This window comes from Larimichthys crocea, chromosome VI, assembly GCF_000972845.2.
Source record: "Larimichthys crocea isolate SSNF chromosome VI, L_crocea_2.0, whole genome shotgun sequence".
Classification (NCBI taxonomy): Eukaryota; Metazoa; Chordata; class Actinopteri; family Sciaenidae; genus Larimichthys; species Larimichthys crocea.
The window spans coordinates 18,006,509-18,029,958 of NC_040016.1; the positions used below are offsets into that span (position 1 = coordinate 18,006,509).

The 23,450-nt window shown below is 38.0% G+C and overlaps 1 protein-coding gene across 31 annotated transcripts; it reads right to left on the minus strand.

Annotated features, from left to right (window-relative positions):
* Positions 1 to 5,270: 5,270 nt before the first annotated feature.
* znf740a (zinc finger protein 740a) lies at positions 5,271 to 23,159 on the minus strand. Of its 31 annotated transcripts, none has more exons than XM_019276698.2 (21): positions 22,772 to 23,156; positions 20,167 to 20,329; positions 19,774 to 19,956; positions 19,162 to 19,308; positions 18,338 to 18,455; positions 18,001 to 18,084; positions 16,065 to 16,148; positions 14,271 to 14,354; positions 13,786 to 13,869; positions 13,221 to 13,304; positions 12,917 to 13,000; positions 12,178 to 12,261; positions 10,465 to 10,548; positions 10,058 to 10,141; positions 9,591 to 9,674; positions 9,075 to 9,158; positions 8,343 to 8,426; positions 7,755 to 7,838; positions 6,334 to 6,417; positions 5,780 to 5,898; positions 5,271 to 5,666 (listed from the first exon to the last, which is right to left on the minus strand). In XM_019276698.2, the coding sequence occupies exons 2-21, from the start codon at positions 20,209 to 20,211 to the stop codon at positions 5,493 to 5,495; spliced, it is 1,962 nt and encodes a 653-aa protein (XP_019132243.2). In that variant the 5' UTR covers positions 20,212 to 20,329; positions 22,772 to 23,156; the 3' UTR covers positions 5,271 to 5,492. The 31 variants fall into 31 exon arrangements, with proteins under 31 accessions (XP_019132243.2, XP_019132244.2, XP_027134576.1 ...); XM_019276699.2 differs by having other exon boundaries at positions 19,192 to 19,308; positions 22,772 to 23,154; XM_027278775.1 differs by lacking the exon at positions 14,271 to 14,354 and having other exon boundaries at positions 22,772 to 23,158.
* Between the last annotated feature and the right edge of the window lie 291 nt (positions 23,160 to 23,450).

The window sequence follows — 23,450 nt, forward strand, 5'->3', positions numbered from 1 at the left end:
TTATCCCACAATGGGGAAATTCACTTGTTACAGCAGCAGAAAGTGTAATATACACTACAGAAGTAGAATCAAATAAAAGGGCAAAAACCCACAGAAATTAAACACAGAAATATCTATAACCTACACAATAAAAACAATCAACCTTCAAAAACAGACAAAGTACTGAGGATAAAAAGTGGCATGATATATAAAAAGAGTATTGTAATGTAAAGTGACCATCATACAGATAATAATATTATTGTAAGAGTAGTGGCCATAATATAAATAATATCACAAAAGTATGTGACCATGATATAAATAATAACTGCAGGGTATAAATGAAATGAAATAGAAAAAAACTGCAATGGGACATGGACAGGAGACTACAACAATCAGGTGGTGCAGGTTGTTGTAAAGTCTGACAGCAGAAGAGATGAAGGACCTGCAGAACTTCTCCTTCTTACACCAAATCAGCAACATGTAAGATATTTACTATATTAAATCATAAAGTGACCATACTATGTCTTCAGAGGATAAGGGAATGAGGCTTTCTGTGTTTTGATGGAGAAAGAAGAAGAAAAAAAAGAGGTGACTAAAGTTCTGACAAGTTGTCTGTATTACTGGTAACCATCTTTGATCAAACCTGTCTGATTTGAGCTGTAACCTCGCTGTGATTTCCTCCATGATGAACACATTTTTTTTTTTTACCCTTCCTCTCCATGTGGCCGTGGCTTCAACCAGGAAGCTGTAATTGTTTTCTTTGCTATTAAAAGCAGATTTCTCATGTACAATGCTGGATCTAAAGTAAAGTCAATACCCAAAACATGTTTTATTTCCTTATGAATATTCTTCCAAAAATCTAAAATCTTTGGTCAATCCCAAAAATATATGTGTAAAGTCCTCCACCAGTCCACAACCCTTCCAACACCTCTCCAAAGTATCACTGTACTTAGTGTTAAAATACCTCGTTTTGATCTTCCAATCAAACTCCCTGTGTTAAAATACCTCGTTTTGATCTTCCAATCAAACTCCCTCCATGTTGGGCTGCTAGTTACATCATGTTCATTGTTCATCTGTTATTATAATATTTGCTTCCAATTACCATTTTTCCTTCACATCCAAATTATTGTTAGATTCCTGTTGTAGTACCTTATTCAATTTTGATATTACCCCTTTCTTTGTCTCTCCCTCTGTTTATGCCATCAATAATTTTTCTAGTTTCAACAGGGTTTTACAGATATTCTCCCACTCCTTATGTGTCTTAAGGTAATGTCTTAGTTGTAAAAACTTGTAAAAAATCATGGGATGGTAAATATAAATGTATTAAATTCTTGTACTAACTGGAATGACTTCAAGGTTTGATCCCTGAACACTTGTGCAATATATTTTAACCTGTGTCCATCTGTTATATCCTGCATCCATCACAGATGGCAAAAAATAAATAAATAAATAAAAACATAAAAAAATCAGGGTTTGTTACCAGAAATGATTTTAAATTGAAACATTATGTCTCTGAGCTGTCTTTATCTTTCAAACACTCAACAATATTTACTCATGTTTTAACCACGTTTCTGCTCGTGGAGCTTTCCTTATTCTCTGATGACACTGCATGGACACTTTGTTTTGCGTTTATATTGTTCCTTTAAAGCAAGATTGTGTAACTTTTTCTATAATAGTTGATAATCTTGCATCTAGTACTGCACATTTAAAAAAAAAACAAATGACTTAAATCAACTGATTTGCTGTCTGTCTGAGACTTTTGGGGTGTGGAGTCAGTCCCCTATTTGTCTATAGGCACTGATCCAGCTTTGGTATCTTCAAACAATCACTGAGCAGGTCTTTGGGCTTATCCGAACATCCTTGACTACAGGTGACACCCAATCTATCCAGATCCCTCCACAAGCATCCTGGTAGTATAGGAAATGATACTTTTCACCATCGAATGGGAAGTGTGAATCCTGGGTCAGAACAAGCCTTCCAAGGTTGCATAAGTAAACTTCAAACGTGACACACAGAAACATCAAAATGTGACATGTTTCTTTGGAATAGTTTACGCACTTCTCTTCAGTGTGGTTTAGAATAACGTGGAATGAAGTCAACAAAGCCAGTGAGCGTACAAAAAGTCCTTTACAAATTTTTTTATTTCAGCATAATAGTAAGAAGCCTCTCCTCTGATTTTCATATACTTGAAACTAATTGGATCACAAGGGTACATATTAGTTAGCCCATTTTACAATAATCATTGTAACATTTTTTTTTTTAGGAAGTTATTCTTATGCACTCATTTTCCTACACAAAATAATCAATATCAAGATCCTATCTTAACTGAGGACCATAACTCTGCATGCAAGACTAATAAAGAAAACAACTAATCTGTGATAGCTACTGTTATGCTGTTGTTCATCTAATACCATTATCAATATAATTTACTACAAATACCAGGGACTTCGTATAAGAAAGAAAACGGTTTCTTGTGGTACTACTGCCTCTAATGTCAAAATTACTGAACATAGTGGGCTCTCAACTGTACTGATCCAAATTGTTCTGTCCACCTTTTCTGTGTCAAGTTGAGGAGAAATAGGCTTTGTCTAAAAACCTAAAGTCTAGTACAGTTTGACGGGAAAAACAAACAAAAAAAATATCCATCTCTCTTTTTTTGTCGTTTTTTTTCTTTCTTTTTTTTTTTTTTTTTTCCTTTCACTCCAGTGTTTACAATTTCATCAGAATAAAAAAAGGTCCTTGAAAACAATCATCAAAAATGTGATGAGAAATTCTCGGACGAATAAATCCTTGGATCTTGTCCGCAAAAAAAAAAAAAATTAAACCTCAATCTTATAAACAAATGATCTGAGACTCAAGGATTCTATTGCATTTTAACAATAAGATTGATAATACTAAAAAAAACAAAAACAATAAATGACAAAAAGGTATTAACAAGTGACGTCAACTATATACTGTATTGCCCTTTAGCCATTTCACTATGTGCTCGTGCCAGCAGTATCCCTTCCACAGATTTGGAATAATAGTGTTTCTATAACAAGTAAATGCATTTCTCAAACTTGGCCCCTTTGCTTCTATAACAAGTAAATGCATTTCTCAAACTTGGCCCCTTTGCTGTCACTGGGTTCTAACTTCATCACGTCACAGGTCGTGTAAAAACTGAATCCCGCCCTCTGTACGCACTTGAACCGTGACCTTACTTTTTTTTTTTTTTTTTTTTTTTTGCTTTGATATCAACGGACCGCTTGAAAAGAAATCGTTCCTATAATACTTTTGGTAAAAAAATATCACATAACTCAGTAATTGTATCAAACGCAAACTGTTAGAGCAGACAATAGACACCGTCTGCTCGTCTTTGTTATTTTTAAATAAAAAAAAAAAATCCAAATGTGACTGTGGTAAGAGTTTCAGCCGTCTGTTACTTGCTGTGGCATCAAAGAACAGTTGTCTTGATATGTACATGTATATTTATATATATTTTCAGCCTCGCAGACTACTCCTCCCAACCGGCACTGACGTTTCCGAGTTAAAACAGAACAGTTAGGACAATGCGATGACTCGCTCTCCAGTCACAGCAAGGAGCAAGTTTGAGAATTATTATTTTTTCCCCAACAGGCAGCAAAGTGGCCCTGATCAACCCGGCTCTCTGCTCTCTGACCGTCAACAGACTTTTCACACAGTACGATCAAAGTTCATCATAGGTACAAGAAATCGTCCGTTACAATATCATTTAGTACTACAATGATTATTTGTGTATCCGCACTTACTTAAGGCTAAACCCAATGACATGACAGACATCCATTATTACACACCAACCACATAATATTTGGATAAAAAGGCAATTGTTAGTGTGTAGTCGAGTCGAGCGAGTGTGGGGAACAATTTAGCACTACTGACTTCTCACAGGGACCGTCAAACTCCCAGGGGGGCTCCTTAAGGATTATAGACTGCGTTACACTGTAATCAGTAACAATGATCCAAAATATTCATCATCAAAAGACAACCTCTCGACAGGAGAACACATTAGTCTGTTTTAGCGCTGCTGAAGCCGTCGACATTCTGTAACCATGACAGCTTTAAAAAAAAAAAAAGAAACAAAAGAAACAAAAACACATACGATGATGATGAAAGGCTGTCTCGTCTTAGTAAATACATCTGTTCCACGATAATAAACAGTTGAGAAAAAGGCAAAAAAAAAAAAAAGAAAGAGGAAAAAAGAAAGAAACACACTAAGGCCACAAGATTTTGTATACCCCCGCTAATATCTCACAATGTGAGAGTCTGTACAAACAACAGAATGGGACTTCAAGTGGCCAACCTGCGATATTTTAGACCAGGATGTACGGACAGAGCGAGGAGAGACACTTTTCTGCCAAGTAATGGAGCTTTCTGTATATATGTATATATATACACAGTGTATATGTACAGCTGAACGTACTGTAGCATTCTCTCGGTTAAAGTGTGGAAGGACGACCCGCTATGGCTCGCCCCCCCCCCATGCCAGTTCCTGAGTCACAGCGATGTCACACATGACGCAGAACGTGAGATAAAAACAGGCGATAGTCCTGCGTGACTCAGCTCTTCATGTCTGACAGCGCCGGTCAACTGCAGGTTCCTCCTCCTCCTCATCATCATCCACTTCTCGGAAGTCCTGGTTTACAGTTATGAAGCACTGTTTGATTTTTTTTGTTTGTTTTTTAATAAACACACTCACAAAAGTTAATCAGCTTTTCTCAGGATTTCACTGAAACAAACTGCATTTGAGCCCATTTCTAATTTTCAGTCTTTTTTTTCGGCCCATTTTGGGCATAAAAAATAAAACACTCAAGTCCCCGTAGCGAAATAATAAACACTTTCAGTTATTTACACAAAGTAATGATGAAAAACTGGACCTCCTATGTTGATAAAGTCAAGAAATCGTAGATCAGCCACTGCTCTATGCTGCTCCTGTGTTAGCTGTGACAGCAAGCGGGATGTGATCTAACAACAGAGTGGTTTCCTTGCTTTAACTGGAAAAAAAGTTCAGTCTTATTCATTTTGACCTAAAATGGGCCACGAGGGGAAAAATTAGAAAGAGGCTCAAATACCGTTTCCTCACCACTTCATCCCATTTTGTTGCCAACACGTCAGGATAAACAATACCCACTGCCCTGCCCGAGTACCACCAAATGCAGATATATTTGAACAACAATAAAAACTCTTTTTTTTTAAGTACAAAACAGGACCACTGTTCATCACAGAAAAGTCTCGTCTTTAAAAAAAAAAAAAAAAAAAATTTGGGGGGGTTAAAAAAAAAAAAAAAAAAAACTTGGGGGGGAGAAAAGGAAACACAGTAAAAAGTCAACAAAACAAAAAACACATATGTCCCTCTGTCATTAGTAATCCCAAGACTGGAGCTGCGAGGTCAGTCTGCGCTAGAGTGTGGCGTCACTCTGAGCAGAGCTGAGAAGAAGAAGAAACCCTGTGGTTTGTCCCGTCTCTGGCGGTGTTGATGTCACGGGGAAGGCGGAATGTCAGACCGCCAGCCGGCCCGGAGGGGGATGCAGGGGACTCCAGGTTGGCGGCGCGGGTGGGGGTTCCTGGGGGTATGGACGAGGTTCGCAGCATGGCTGGTTCTCTACTTTAGCTACGCTGCGACCCTGGCACAACCGCCGATGCCGCAACAGCCGGTCTGTCCGTGAAAAGTTCTTTAAAAAACACAAATTGGACACAGTTAATAAATCGTGCATCTAAAAGAAACATATGACCGCCATAAATACAAACATTAAGCTCACTTTGCTTTGTTTACACTCGTACATACCTGCTGGCACCGTTCACACTGGTAAGGCTTCTCCCCACTATGGACACGCTTGTGTCTCTCAAGGTGGTAGCGCTGGATAAACCTCATATCACACATGTCACAAGCAAATGGCTTCTCTCCTAGAAGAGCACACAAATACACAGTCAATGCATCAATTTTAGCGTCTCGTAACCAACAAACTGTGAAAATCTTTGAACTTACTAATCTTTATTTTGCAAACTACATTTCCAACACTCGTTTGAAAAACAACAAAGAAGCTGCCCTATAGGTACATTTCAACAGTGTAATTTCAGCATTTTGAAAATTGATATACTAAAAAAGGCCTCGTCATCAACTCATTATGTGTAGATCAGAGTGGAATTTCAGGTTTTCGTGGCCCAGATCTACGCAAACATAGTGGCCCAAAAAAACTGGGGCAAGTATTTTTTTTTTGAGGCTGGTTCAACATCCCATCAAATGACTTGACAATCCAAACTCGAGTTTGTTGTGACCCCGTTCTGTTGCAAGCGCCAGAGCCCGTCTCGGTAATAAGGGTACGGTAAAGGAACGCATACCCGTATGAGTGAGGCTGTGTCTCTCCAGGTGGTTACGCTGAATAAACCTCATGTCACACATGGAACAAGCATACGGCTTCACCCCTACACACACAGAGCAATATATTAGCCCTACCACCCACAAGTACAAGAAATACAACTTTCAAACTAACACTAGAAATACTGGATGTTTGTTTTGTTTTTTAGAAAATATGTTGAAATGTTCAGACATGCAACTAAGACCATAAATAAAAAAAAAAGTTCAGTCAGATTTTAACAGTGTGGAGCTAAACATAACAAAAACACCAAGATCTGTCCTGTGTACTTAAATCACTGTGTGTTTTGTCTGAATAAACATCAAGTTACATCCTCACTATAATCAGCATCCTCTCAGCTTTGATTTATTATGCCTATAATAACACTTTTTAATAATTTTTTAATGATTTTAGGACACGGCACATATTACCAGGTAGCAAGTTTGTTTTGTTTTTGTTTTTTAACCTCAAAATGCTGTTCAAATTTGAAGATAATGTCACTGTAGTACTTAAATTGCTCTTGTATTAATGTTAGATTTCAGAGTTTGAGAGTTCTGCAATAGTTTTTATACCCATTGTGATATAAAATTAAGATGATTTGTTTAGTGTCATGCTTTTCAGTTATGCTAACTATCTCCTTCTGAAACAAACAAACAATAAAAAAGAACCACAAAAAAAAGTCAACATATTTTTTCTTACTAATATTGCAGCTGTGGTTTAATGTAAACTAGAATTCACAAGTGGAACTGGAGCTAAAGACAAGACACTGATCCTGTGCATCCACTTTACAGTTCTTTGAAGAGTCCTGCAGCGTTACTGGTATACACAGAAAATCCTCACTAAACAAAAAGACCTGCGTGAATACATTTTAGTCTTCAGGATTCCTACCAACACATCTGGATTAAGACAGAATTAAAAGTTAAAGGGGCGCCGTTTACACCTGGTATCAAAATGTTTGTGGGACTCGTCAGTAGACGCGGTGCATTCCAGGTTAAGGGCAGCGCGGTGAGGCGAAGTTAGACAGGAAGAAACAGATTTACTGAACCTTTTCTATCGAGGATGTGGTCACACTCGAATGAATTCTCTATCTGCATACAACTCATGACTTGTGCAAATAATGTATCTAGGCACATATTGTGTTTTAACACCAGGGCTCAATGGGGTAATGGTGTCGTCAGAGTTTCACTAGCCAGGGTTTATCTTAAGTGTGTGACACACGGAGGTTCACACTGCCTGCCGACCGCTCTGGAAGGCAATATACAGGTTATAAAAATGTGATATGAAGAGTAAATATTAGAAAGTCAAACTCAACTACAAAAAAAAAACAAATGTTCTGACTGTTATCGCACAATACAGAGTAAATGGTGATCTACATAATGTGAGAAGGGCAGGTGCACGGACCCATACCCGTATGAGTGAGGCTGTGTCTCGCCAGGTGGTAACGCTGAACAAACCTCATGTCGCACATGGTGCAAGCAAAAGGTTTCACACCTAAACGCAGAGCATCAATACATTATTTTCAGGACTTAATTTCTACGTCACAATCCATCAATAAGTAATCTATACTTTAAAACATCTGTTCACAATTGATGGGTTGTTAACCACTTTTTTTTTTTTGTCTTTTACTTACTATGTGAAATTTTCCTTTAAAATATAAAAATAAAATAAAAATGTGCATGTGGAGTGTTTCTCCAAATCCAATTAAGAATACATCAAACTGTGTTGATCAAATTTCAGATCCACAACTAAACACATCACATGAGCTGATGATGTCACAGTCCTATATTCATTTACATGCAAAGACTTGCTTTAATGTTGCATTTATAACACAGAAGCCTAGCCTTGATCAAGAAGAATGTACAACTAGTTCCTTTTACAGAATAATAATAATGATAGTTATGACAATAATAGCCTCAGACAGCAGAGCCTGTGTCTAATATAATGTTAAAGTACAGTCTGATCTCAGTGTCATGGGTAAGGTGGGCGGACGCATACCCATATGAGTGAGGCTGTGTCTCGCCAGGTGGTAGCGCTGAAAAAACCTCTTGTCACACATGGTGCAAGCATAAGGTTTCACACCTAAACGCAAAGTAGCAATATTATATATTACTTTATCTCAATTTCCATTCGTTACAAATAATAAATGCCTAAGCTATTGGTTATTAACCACACATTTGCCAATTCATGCACAAAAGAAAAAGATGTGTCAGCTACACGACTGCCTGTTTTAGCTGCAGCACCAATCAAAAAATAAGCATTAATTATTCTAGAGTTTCAATCAGCCAGAGAGAGCTGCGATCAATACGTCTATTGAGTAAAGTAGGATTTAAATCATGTATTTTGCTTAAATCAGTGTTTGTAAAATCACATTTTAATGTCGCCAACATACTTTTATGTAACTGACTGTTTCACCACTTGTGATCATGCCTACTGAAGATGATGAATGTAACATGACGTCAGATTATTTTCTGAGTTTTAAAAGCACAGGATGAGGCCAGATTTGTCAGTACTGAGCATAACTTAACGTACTTAAAGTAAAAGGTTACAGAAATTTAAAACGCAAATGCTTTGTTCAAACGTTTTGTTTTTTGTTTTTTTTACACATAACTACTGATTTTAATATAAGACATCTGTGTTGAAACTGTTTCCACTGTGTATATTAGCACAATACAGACGTATAAATGACATCCTACAAAATGTGAGAAGGGCAGGTGCACTGACGCATACCCGTATGAGTGAGGCTGTGTCTCGCCAGGTGGTAACGCTGAACAAACCTCATGTCACACATGGTACAAGCAAAAGGTTTCACACCTAAACGCAGAGCATTATAGTATTATTTTCAGACTTTGGATGTTTTCTTGTGTTCACAATCCATCAATAAGCAATATACTTCCTAATACCTATTCAGAATTGATGGGTTGTTAACCACTTTTTTCAATTTCTTTTGTTGTTTTGTAATTTTTGTTTCTCCAAATCCAATAAAGGATACATCAAAGTGTGTGAACCAATACTCAAATCCACAACTTAACACATCACATGAGCTGATGATGCTGCAGTCCTGCTTTTCATTTACACATTAAGACTTGTTTTAATGTTGCATTTGCATACATGATGTAGGGTAGGCTTGATCAAGGAATTGAATATATTGATCCACTTTACGAGAACTACCTGCTGCCTCTGTTATCTAACATAATGAATTACAGTCTGATCTCAGTGACATGGGTAAGGTGGGCGGACGCATACCCATATGAGTGAGGCTGTGTCTCGCCAGGTGGTAGCGCTGAAAAAACCTCTTGTCACACATGGTGCAAGCATAAGGTTTCACACCTAAATGCAAAGTAGCAATATTATATGACTTTGCCTCACTTTCCATATTTATAATTTAGGATTAATTAATATCTACACTATTGGTTATTAACCACACAATTGCCAATTCATGCAAAAAAACAAAACTTTTCCCCCAAATATTTTCTTTCTAAAGCTTTTATCCTTGTCGTAGAGTTGTAGTTACCAACAAACATTAAAAACAAAACAAAATAATGAGTTATCCTGCTCAACTGATCATTTCTAACATCAACAGAAACCCTGTCAAAACTTTATATCCCCCTTAAAATGTTAACAGGCACACGTCTGAAGTGAACTAACAACATTTAAATGTGCACGCTGATTCCTAACACTGAGTGTCATGGGCACGGTGCACGGACCCATACCCGTATGAGTGAGGCTGTGTCTCGCCAGGTGGTAACGCTGAAAAAACTTCATGTCACACATGGTGCAAGCATAAGGTTTCACACCTAGACGCAGAGCATCAAGAGAATTATTTTGGTTTCTCTGCACACCAAGAGAAAATCTGTACTAAAGAGTACCAATCTGACCTAAATTGATATCGGTGGTTAATAACCAATGTCATACCCTAACATTACTTACAAGGATACAATGTGATATAATAAAGATGCTTGTTTCAATTCAGATCTAAAATCCACTTACACAACACATTAGATGATGGTGTCACCTATTAAACTTTGTGTATAAATACAAATATTTAAAGACTAGATCAAGCATACAGATGTTGCAGCATCCTAATCTTGTGACTGGGTTAAGGTTGGCTGACGCATACCCATATGAGTGAGGCTGTGTCTCGCCAGGTGGTAGCGCTGAAAAAACCTCTTGTCACACATGGTGCAAGCGTACGGCTTCACCCCTATGCACACAAAGTACCAGCTTTAGCATAAAAAAAAACACTCAACTGCCAAAAATGATCGACGTTTAAACTTTACTAATTGCTTAGTAAAGTTTTGGTTGCACTCATCAGCGCTTTTGTTTTTCGCTGGAATTTCCAGCATGCTTTGAAAAGAAATCTGCTATTCCAATTGGAAAACGGCGTCCGATTCGAGTTCGAGTGTAACCGCTAAAAGGTCCGAGGTCAAAGTTTAAATTGGAGAAATTGAGGGTGTCGCGTGTAGAAAACGAAATTGTCTCATCTTCAAACCTACAAACATACCAACGACCAGACAATTAATCAATGGGCACGTTCTAACTCGCACAATGGGATGTCCAATGGGTGTTTGTGTTCATATAATTTCAACATACCGCGTGCAGGTTTCTGGGATAGATTTGTTCGTGTGAATACTTGAATTTTTTTTGTGCAACGCTGATCGCAGAGGTTAGACAATTTTAGGCAGTTGGTAAACAACTATGCACAACACATTAAGATTTAACATTCATTTGCAGAGCAATGTTTGTGATTTTTACTTTAATGTTTTTAAGAACGGAAACTGATGTGCGCGTGATTACAGAAACCTAGCTCATGTTTTCAGCAGAAATAAGCAATTCATTAAAAAAAAAAGTATTGTAAAAGCAGACTGACGATGTAAAGAAAACGTTTTTTAAATATAATAGACAGTAAAAAAAACTATTGATAACAGAGAATTATGCTGTTTCTTCACCATAACTTTCAATGTGAAATGACACAATGACTAAGCTGTGTGAGCAGTTCGCTCTAAATTTTATTTTGTACAGGGAAAATACATTTGCATCAATTTTAGGTTAAATATAAACTAATATAAAATCCCATTCACACCAAATCAGACGCCACACTGTGCATTTCCCCTAAAGGTGCATGCTGCCCCAATGCATGATCCATAATTCAGAATTTGATATTTCTGCAACTGTTAAACAATGAACAGACTCCTTTATAATGGAAGCTGCAGCCAATCTGTAAATTGATCAGCTTCAGACAGTCACACGCCTGCAGCTGCTTCACGTCTTCAACTCTTTCCATTTTGACTCGGATTAAGGTGTCTATGAAATATTTTCAGATCATCGTGCATTTTTTATGTATTTATAAGAATCTGGTTTTAGGTTTTTTTTGGAAATATGTAAGCAAAGAATTTGGATTTTCTTTCTCTCCACGACGGGTACATTACATCTGACTGTAGTAGAATTTGGTTACAGCTGAGCTAATTGAAACAAAAAGAAGATCCATTGGTAATGTGAATTATTTTTGGCTTGCAGGCATCTAAACATCAAACGTACATCTAAAATCTAGAAATTGACAGTTTTAAGCCAAACATCTGAATAAAACCTGCAAACCAAAAGAGTAGGATTGGCCATTTTGCTTCACGGTCATCATGTCATTTCATATACAAAGTATGGGCAGAAGTGCTTAAGAAGCTCCTTGCAGATGATACATGAAACATTAGCACTTGTAAATATAGTGACAGAAAGCACAAACTCGAGTTTGAAGCAGCCATGTAAACATTAACGTGGAGCGCATGCTTGACAGAAGTCAGGGAAAGAGAGGTTCAAGATAGAGAAACTGAGGACGTACCCGTATGAGTAAGACTGTGTCTCTCCAGTTGGTAACGTTGTATAAACCTCATGTCACACATGGTACAAGCATACGGCTTCACCCCTAAACAGAGCACAAGAAAGTCAGATCCATTTCAACACAGGGATGAAGTTCACCATGAAACAATCAATGACATAATGAAATGTTTTCAGGTTGTATTCTTGCATGCACAGACATTACACGAAAAAGAACCCGCAGACATCAAGAGTTAAGGTGCATCATCGGGGCTTACACACTGCAGTTTGGACCAGCTGGAGTAAAATTCACTCATCTTGCAAACAAACTGTTGATGGTGATGAAGTAAATTTAATTTCATGCTGAACCATGTTGAAGTTTCACCGTTTCGTCAGGCCAAACATTCTTGCATTAGCCTGAAACAAACCCGCTTTTATCTTGACATTTTCCACTTTTGATGCCTGCGTTTAAAAATTCTTTTTAGTGTAATGTGCGTTTCACAGGATATGTAATATAATACTCAGCAATACACATGCAATAGAACCATTACAATGTTCACAAAAAAACAAGGAGTCACTTTTTCAGTGGACAGTTTTCCAACAAAGCCTAAAAAGTCCATTAAACATTTTTTTTTTTTTTTTAGAAGGGGAAATTCATTTACCAACAATGGCAGAATTATTGCATTAAGAGGGACTTCAAAATAAATCATGTGTAGATTGAAAGGTTTCATAGTGAAAGGGGGGAACAATTAATTCAAGCATACCAGTATGAGTGAGGCTGTGTCTTGCCAAATGGTAACGCTGGAAGAACCTCATGTCACACATGGAGCAAGCGTATGGCTTCACCCCTAAACGCACACAGTACCAAACTTTAGAAAATGTTCTCATGTCATGTCAACTCTAAAAAGCAGTCATTAAAAAAACAACAAGTACACCAGAAAAGAAAAAAATCTACTAGTTAAACTTTCATAATCAATAATGTGGATTGAGAAATTACAAATTTTGTTTTTGTGTCAATGTCTTAAACTCCTGATACTGTCAAGTGAGAGGGATAATTAAAACTTGTACCCGTATGGGTGAGAGTGTGTCTTGCCAGGTGGTATCTCTGGAAAAATCTCATGTCACACATGGAGCAAGCATATGGCTTCACCCCTGCACACACAGAGCAAAATATTTTGTAAAAAACAACACAACAAACTGAACAGGACACACTCACGTGTATTATGTATCCAGACATGCCAAGAGCAGAGGCACTAGTATGATGTAACATTGAATGCTGAGATTTTCTCATCTATCGACATGCGTGAAAAAGGGGGGACTACAAATTAAATATCTTTTTGTTTTGTTGTTTTTTTTTTATGCTGACATGCAGTGCACAGGTCTAAAATCTCTTTAGACGCAAGTCAAGGTGTAAATTAAAAGGCACTAGTGAAGTACCAATGGACTTAACTGGGGAAATGCTGTGAAAAATAGTGCCTTAAAGGGGTTAAGACAGAAACTGAAAGGCACTCGTTCAGCATGCCCTGCCAATTTAAAACTGCACTATACAGACTCGGGGTCATTCTGTAAACATGGGACAGATACACTTCAGTAAACTGGGCTCTAATGTAGCAAAGAAGGGTGAACCCCATACCCGTGTGAGTGAGGCTGTGTCTTGCCAAGTGGTAGCGTTGGAAAAATCTCATGTCACACATGGAGCAAGCGTATGGCTTCACCCCTACACACATAAGAAGTATATAAGTATAAAAGCTAGAAACAGAAAGAAAACGTGTCAACACATAACCATCAACTCTTCAGCTCTTCTTTGGCTTCTACACACAAATGCTTGTTTTGCAGTACATGGTTATGTTATTGTGACGAGTGAGTCATTTCAGTAAAACAAAAAAAATCTTAAGAAATAAAAGAAAAATGTGGAAATGATTGTGTAGAACAAAGTCGAAGTGTGCTTTATATTTTACCATCCTAACACATGTCTGGATACATCTTTATTTCCCTAAATCTGAGAAAATTTGAAGCTGGTAATCATTTTTAGACACCCTACATCTCTATGAGTTAAGGAAAAGTTAAGGCACTTCTAAAACAACACTACCCAAAGAGCTAGGGTAAGCAGACGCATACCAGTATGAGTGAGGCTGTGTCTTGCCAGATGGTAACGTTGGAAGAACCTCATGTCACACATGGAGCAAGCGTACGGCTTCACCCCTACATACACAAAGTATCAACAAATTAGCTATGGCGTTCCTTAAGCATCAAAGAAAAGCATCATTCACAGGCATTGAATCACCAGGACCTGGCAGACATTACACATTCCAATCAAGCTTCATGCGACAGGGGTGATTCTAATTAGTAAAAGTGTCTTCAGTTACGGGGAGCATTGATTTTGAAATATTCTGGGAGTACATCATGAATCAAAAAAGCAGCAACAGGATATATAAAGCCAAGCATGTTTAAAACAAGACACACAAGTCAGCAGCAACAGAGCAAATAAACGTCTAAGACGGTGATCACACTGGCCAGCTCAACGTTTGTACGCTTCTGCTCCGCTGACGACAGTTTTAGCATCGTGGTGAGCATACTAGCTGCTACTTGCTGCAGGTTAAAATTGGTTTGAAGTCTATACAGCGCACATTGGTTCAATACATAGAGGCAACGAGGTGTGTGTTGCTCAGAAGTGAGGATCTGTCTCGACTTTTAAAAGCTTCCAATCTGATCTCCGCCATAAACTTACAGCAAAAGCATCTGCAGCAGCAACTGTGCGACTACATTATAAAAAATATGATTTTTAAAAAAGCCAGACAGTTACAGCTAATAAACATGAGCAGCCATTAATCTGTATGTACAAAGGGTGTGGACATCAAAGGACTATTCCCATAATATACCATGGCTTAAACTTATCAGGCAATTCAATACAGCTGGATGAGGCATTATCACAAACTGTTACACAACCTAAAATATGAACTTCATGTAAATAGTAACACATTTGCTAAAAATCATAACCATTATGGATAAACCCATTAATAATAAACATTGTATATCAGTTAATAAATGACAGGATGTGCAAAATCTGTAACTAATTGTAAACTAACTACTATGTACACAATGTATGGCAGCTATCACCTAGCTTTGTCTCTACAAAGCACCAGTAAAAAAACAAACAAAACAAAAACAAACGTTTTGTTGTGCAGCAATGGTACAAGAGGGATAATACACTTTGAGGGGTCCACAGGTGATATTTTAGTTTATATTAGGTATTTACTATTAACATTTCATACAGTGCATTACAATAAATAGCTCATTATTAAAACATTAAATACTGGAGGTGTTGACTGAACCTTGAATGGAAATTCTAGAGGCTATTGTCTCAATTACATCAAATATTTATGCGTTACTCTGTAAGATTTATTGCAGGAATTGTATAGTATATAATATAATAATAAAGTATATTAATGTTCTGTCTTAATCTTAATGTGTTTCTGATGTTTTAGTCTGCATTTACATGATAAATGATTTAAGATCAAGTGCTGCAGGGGGAAAAAGTCTGTTGATATGAAATCAATGAACTCCTACATCAGCGGAGTGTTTTTCTACTTGACTTTAAAGCAGCGACCCCTTAATCCAGGAAAGTGCATAATAATTTTATGTAATATAAAGCTACAGGACTGTTTAAACAATCTGTTTATCACATAATGTGGTCGGCGATCAGTCCAACGTATAAAAAGGTCACTATTGGATCTTTTTGATCAACTCCTAAAGGGTTGTTTTAGGCCCGTTTGGTCTTACGTTCATAATATACATATATGTTTTTGTTATTAAGCCTTTCTTGATGAAGAACTATGGATTTATTCTTAAATGAGACAACCTGATTAAACAGAGTTCCTAAACTTGAGCTGGGTACGGTAAATGGACGCATACCCGTATGAGTGAGTCTGTGTCTCTCCAGGTGGTAACGCTGGAAAAACCTCATGTCACACATGGAACAAGCGTACGGCTTCACCCCTATACACACAGAGCATAAAATTATTAGCTATTCAGCTTATCAGATAAGTGAAAATGTGGAGGGAAAAAAAAATAATAAAAAAATAAATCACAAAATTCATTATGTGTAAAACAGAAAGAACAGATGCAGTGTTGCCACTAAGAGTAACTGCTTACTTAAGCCACTTGGATATTGGAATTAAAATAATATATCTGTATATGTGTACATACATAAACCATGCCAACTGAGTTGGGTATATTTGGTCAAAATCAGTTCACTGATGCTTTTCTTTTGGTGAATACTGGGGCAGTAGTCACTGACTTGGAAAAACAATGGTTGGAAGTTGACTTACCCACAGCATACTTCTTAAACAATGAAAAACAAAGAATTTTGTGTGAAAGGGTGCAACGCAAATATTAACACTATGCAAATGCTTGAGTCCTCAATTTTCATTGAATATAAACAATTAAAGAACATAGTCCTTTGATGTCCATGCAGTTTGTTTGTTTTTTTAAAACATACAAAAATGATTTAAAATAAATGAATTTTGCGGCCTGTGCTTGGAGGCTTTCACATACATACACTGGGGTCCACAAGTTTGAGTCCATTTCAAGTCCACTATCAAAAAGTCTTACAGAACCATTTAGCTATAAAACTGATATCATTTGTTTTTTTATGGGTTGTTTCATTTAGTACTAATAAATATTCATTTTTAGACTTAAATGCACACAGAAAAGACACAAAAATGTTCAAATAAGTAGCACAAATATTCACTGTAACATGCTGAGAACTACTGTTGTCCTTCAACAAAAAATACTATACAAAATGAACATGGTTGCCTATGTGTCACTACTGCCAGTGCTTTAACATTGAGTTTATAACAAACATATTTTAAACCGGCCTGTTAACACTGCTTGAGAATGTTGTGGAGCCAAGTGGTTCTCTTTTGTAAGAAAGTTTCCCAGCACAAATCTAAACTCAAACTTCTACAGGTTTGGTTCAGCTTTTTTAGAATAAAAGCAGCCAGTAATCTTCAACAGAAGTGCTCGTCAGATGGTCGAACAGTGTGGGTGGTCAGATGTGGTCTGTTGTACTCGTGCCCACAGGCTGCTGTTACATAGCACTGCCCAATGGTGCATCATGAAGTGTTGTACTGCACAAGGTGCTTACAGAGCATGCAGCAACTGCTAAATGTCAGAACGCACAGGATAGTTAGCCTGGGTGTGGTTACTCTTTAAAGCGGCCGCACTGTGTGAAGACCAGTATATCAAGCTGACATTCTTTGCAGGACCCAAACAGCATTTGCATATCAACAAATTCACGTGAACAAAGACTCTCCTACTCGAGAAAACAAAGTCAAAACAATGGGCCACACAATGTCAATGTCACAGTAAGAGGACAAGAGGAAAAGTAAAAAATCAAAGTTTGAATTTGCAATAAGAGTTTGACAGTCACAAGAGAACCCCACTTAAGAAAAGCAGGAATGTGTCTCCAACATGTGGATTCTCCAACCAAACATTTCCACAACTGATGCCAGTCAAAAGCTGCGATTAAGGCAAATAAAGGACATCCAAAGAGGAAAAAAACAATATTATCATAAATGTAAAAAACAACAGTTTTTAATAGTGGACTCGGGACCATTGGACCGCACTGTATTATGTCGCCTTATGTAAATTTTTCCTGGTGTTGGGGGACCAATATACACAAATACTGTGGTATATATTTTGGGGTGAACAGATTTTGGGGGGTGGCTTTGTTGGAAATTACTGTCCACAGACAAAATGAACCCTGAGCATCTGTCCATTGATTCAAGTGACAGACTACAGATGTAGTCCAATTTATGTAATATGGGTACGGTTAAAGGACGCATACCCGTGTGAATGAGGCTGTGTCTCTCCAGGTGGTAACGCTGAATAAACCTCATGTCACATACGGCACAAGCATACGGCTTCTCCCCTAAACCGAAGAGCACCAGTTTTAGTTAAAGTCCCCACAGATACCACCAATTAGCTGTGAGGCAAAAGCTATTACCAAACAAGGTTTTTAAGCAGGCCATTGCAAAACCTTACAGTTGCTGCACACTCCTAGATTCAGTCCAACTCAAGCTTTCAGGGCATCTTTTCAACAAATGATTCATGTAATCACACATTTAGAAAAAAGCTGTTTTGGCTTAATTGCAAAGTCGAGTTGTTCCAAGCATGACCCATACCTGTGTGAATGAGGATATGTCTCTTCAGGTGGTATCCACTCCTAAATGCTCCGTAACAGTGATCACAAATAAAGTTTTTCTGCACTTTGGATGATGGACCATTCTCATCTCCTGTACCCTAATGAGGACAGTAAAGAATAATGGTTCAACATTTGTTTTTTAAATGCCAGCTGAACAGTGGACTAATGATGTCGACTAAGAAACATTCAGTTTTACCAGAAACAATGACACAAATTGACCTATATACCCACCCACGACTGTTGAAAAGCTGATGAAAATCTAAAAGCCTGGTGAAATGTCCGTGAACGTAAAGCATACCGTAAAGCTCTAAAGGAGGTTAAGTCTAAATTTTTCATGTATGTTTTTAATGGTTTGTCTTTTCTAAAAACCTAAATTATCTTTGGCGTGAACATGCAAGATGTGAAGGTTTGTTTTGTTTTCTTACTACATGTAATTAACATTTGAATTGAGAAATGCCCCGCAGCCCCTTCCGATGGCCTAATGCCCTCATGTTACTGCTCCCCCTGTTATGCACACAACTGCAGTTATTGTGCTCCGCTTCGCTCTGCTCCCCTCCCCCTCTTTCCTCTCTTGAGATTCTCCACCCCCTCCACATCTTCCCTGAACTCCTCCCCCCACCCCCACACAAACAAAAAGTGCACACATGAAAGCTCCAAGTCAGGCGCACTTGAATAAAGTTTAAATGCTTTTTGTTTTGTTGCTGTTGCTAAAATGTGTGGAAGCAGCTATCGGTATATTTTAATGTAATGAGGATAAATGAACATGCATAGACCATTCCCTATTTAGCAACCACAGCCACTGACCTTCCCACCCCTTCCCTCTTGTTCTCTCACTTTACAGGGCGTTACTGATTTCCTGTTCTTTTTTTTCTGCTGCATGTCCTCGTTGGCCCTCATCTCCTTCTCGTCCAGCAGGCGGGGAGCTTGGAATTCACCTTCCTTCCGGATAAGCTAGAGAGCCAGAAAAAGTTAATTATTTTCTAATTTCAGATCTGTTGACTTTAAAAACTAAAAAAACAGAATTTCTGAGCATCACTCAAATAAATGTGAACCTCTATTGTGTCTATATATTGCCACTACCAGCTGAAGAAGACACCTTTTAGATAGGGTGTGTTTGTAAATGATATACTGTGCTGGAGATTATATAACTTTAAAGCATGTGGAATCTGGCAGTAATCGTGTCAATGTTTTTCTATCATTAAAAGCATGTATGACATGAACTCGCATTGCAGTGCTACTAAAACGAGATGTGGGGGTTGTTATGAAGTAGAATAAATCATCCTGACTGCACTGTGTAGCAAAATCCTCCCACACTGAAATTTTCAATTCCATAAAGGTTTACACCCTTCACAATAGTAAAAAGCCTAGCAGATAACAGCCCCATCTACACCCTGCATTTCCCAAGTGGGTCCTAACCAGTGGTGGACAGCTCATTCCAGATGGGAGGATCATGTGGCTCTGGGGACCACGGTCAGGTCCCTCTCTTTGTGGTGGTCCATGGCCAAGTGGAGCCATCATTTTTTTGGGCGGAGCAGCCATGGAGCTGGCCTGCATCAGGGCCATACTGGAGAGGACAGCCTCGCAGCCAAGCAGCCCCGCCTGCAGGGAAAAAGAGTGGAGAGCAACACTTTACCAACTCTATCATATACATTTTTTTTTAAAAAACAATTTGAAATGATCTGAATCTCAGTCAATCTTGCCAGTGACATGGCATTTAGTCAAGCTAGTCATCAACGACAACATCCTGAGTGACACAAGACTTCAAGTAAAGTTATTTGTAACCACCACTTTGGTGTTCTCAAAACAAACCCATTTCATATGGTCGCGGACTGAGCTGCTGGGCAGATGTGACATTGCTGTGGTGTATGTGAGCGCAGGGACAGGGGTGGGGACAAGGTCATCCAGAGATCCGTCAGTCAGGATGGTCGGGCTGGTGGGAAGCCACACCCACCTCACTCATCTAGCATTAAAACTGAAGAAGGAGGAGGATGTGGATGAAACAGACAAACATTAAATTACAGCATCACTCACTGTCTTTGTCGTTACATATTTCATTAACTCCAGTTAGGATGCTCATCCGTCACAATGACATCTCAACATTACACAACACAACACACAAATGTTTGCACAAAGAACTACGTTGATAGATTTAACTTGATTTTTGTCCATAGAAGTTCAGGTAGCATACTTACCATCACAAAAACTGACTTTTTTTTAAGTTTACTGGTGGTGGCCAATACATTTTTTCCTCATTTGGAGATACCCTATTTAACCGTGGTAATCAACCGATGGTTACAGTTATAAATATCCGAATAAGCCCTACCCATAATCGAGTTACTACAACAGAACAGCCAATTGGTTTTTACTGATGAGGGACATCCAGTAAATGGTGGTAAAATATGAGACACAAAAGACAGACAGTACTGAGTGTTCAGACACAAAGTTGTGATTTACTATTGAGCAGCTGGTAAATTTAAACATTTATATTCCTTGGCTGGTAGGTGTTCATATTTTAAAATGTTAATTGTTCACCCTGGGTGAAGTGAAAACAAAAACAAACAAAAACCTGTCTGGTTAGGTATGGAAAATAGTTCAACACGTTGGAATGCACAACCTGAACTTTTAAGAAATCATTCAGGGGGAAATCTGCTACATCGTATGTAGTTCACACAGCAGTTCATTAATTGGGTTGAGCATATTTACAATTTCTTTTCCAATTCTGTGTTTCAAGGTTACCTTGAATGCTAGTTTATTATTTTTGTAATAAAAAAATGCATTGATTTGAAGACTGTTATTGGAGCCTTGAAAAACATCCACGTTTACACGGTGCTACAATAAATAATGCTTCATTGTATAAAACTTCCAAGCAGAAAATTATGAAATTATATTCCCATAGAAATAACATTTTTTAAAGCTCACCAATCGGTAAGTAAGTAAGTAAGTGGTACCAATGGTAGTTTTGGTCCACTTTCAATGGTGAACGCATATCCACAAAGCAGAATCAAACTTTCCTTTGAGGAATCAAAAAGCACATTTCTTCTTAGAAAACTGGAGCAACAACAATACAATAAACACTGATCATCAGTAAGTTTGTTCACCAGTAAACCGCACGCCGACAATCCAACAACAAAGCACACCTGGACTTTCAGGGCGTGCATGAAGTAGTTTAGTAATGAGAAGAAATCTCTACAGCAGAGCCAGGCGAAATACAAAAATAATGTTGGATGAGACAACTTGTATTTTAATGATCTATATATCTATACTGTTTTTGTAATGGTTTACACAGGACAAAGACCTCTTTATATAACATTTAAGTCATAAGATTTTTTTAAAAAGTGTTATAATTTAATATCTTGAGAGTTGTTTTCATGAAAGTTAGAAAAAACATTGTGCAAACTTTAAAGTGTTAAACCTCCCGTTTATCTAAATGGAAATTTTTAAGTGTAAGCCTCGGTAGGATGAATCTATAAGGGGGGGGGGTTAGTTTAGTGGTTGTAATTTCACATTTACTGCAAAAACTTTTAACAACCGTGCGTTTAAAATATATATATATCTGTATAAACACCGTAGGTTCGTGTAGTGTGGGTCTACGCCCATGCTAATGTGGCACATTAAACCGTTTTGAACAAGTATATTACGAGGAGGCCGTGAATTTACTCGAAGACATTTTGCTCCGTCTTGTAGTAAACGGGTTTAAAACATCACGATATGGGCTCCGTTATTTATTTATTTAAATAAATATATAGTTATTTCCTACCATTACACACACATAAACAACTGTGGCATACGTTAAAACCAAACACTAACGGCAGACAAACGGTTTTTTTTTAGCCGTTGGTTAGCTCCGCTGGCTAACGCTGCTAACGAAAAAAACAAGCCAAGCTAACGGCGGCTAACGCTAAATAAAAAATAAAATAGGACTACAATAATGGGTCGTGTTGTTTCCTATCCGCGCTGTGCTGTTTAAATATAAGCAGAGGACACCACAGCCACATTTTTTATTTTTTATTTTTAATGTCTTTATTTGTTTTTCTGCACTGTGGCCTTCGCATTCCCACCCAAAACCCGTAGTTTTGCTGATGTTGAACAAGCTGAGCTAGCTGCCCTCGCCCACTTAAAAAACGTTTTTTAAACCCACTAGCTTTTAACGTGAGGATTTAACCTTGCACGCTGGATCGATTGAGCATTTTTAAAGCTTTTTAACTCGTCCAGGACTAAGATTGAGAGCGATAAAAGAAGCTTCGTGATGGCCGTCGAGAGCCTCCCCCCCCCCTCTTAGCACGGCGGCTAACATTGACGCTGTGATATTACATTTTTTCCTCTGGCTGCCATTTCGTGCATGCATTAAAAAACACACAGTGCAAAGACACAAATCCACACCGAGCAATCGACAAGAAAATATTCACGTAGTTACCTTCTTTCTTTTTTCTTTTTTTTTTTTTTTTAGCTCCACTCGGCCGACGTTTTCAAGACCAGTCTAGTTTACAAACACAGGAAACGCCACAGGATGTAACCCACTCCCCCACACGGCAGCAGCAGCAGCACAGCCTCCTCAAGCGAAGAGAAAAGGGTCATCTTCTTCTTACCAGCTCCCCATGATGAACACACAGCGCTGCTTTTATCTAATAATGTTATAGCTGCAGATTTATATATATATATGTGTATCGGTGTGTGTTGTTGTTGTTATGGTGGAGCTGGTCTCTCTCTCTCTCTCTGTTTGTGGCAGATTCAGACGACGGCTGAAAAGACGCAGATGAAAAGGAGTGGGCACTAAAAATGACTGAAAACAGGGACGTGCATACGACATATTGTGGCCCCCTCCCCACCCCATGTACCCTGCCCGAGGTGCCCCATGGGCCAAACAAATAATGATTATTATAATGCGACTGTTATTATTGCCATCATTGATATTTGTATAGATGGGTTAACCGCTTAGCGCAGTTATATATTTATTTTCTATGCAAATGTTTAATTCCCCCTGCACAAATAAATACATTTAAATCTATTTCAGGTTAATTTTAACATATGGATACTGTGTTATAGGTTAATTCTAATGTATGTTTTATGTAAGTTTGCATGCTGGAGGATAAATA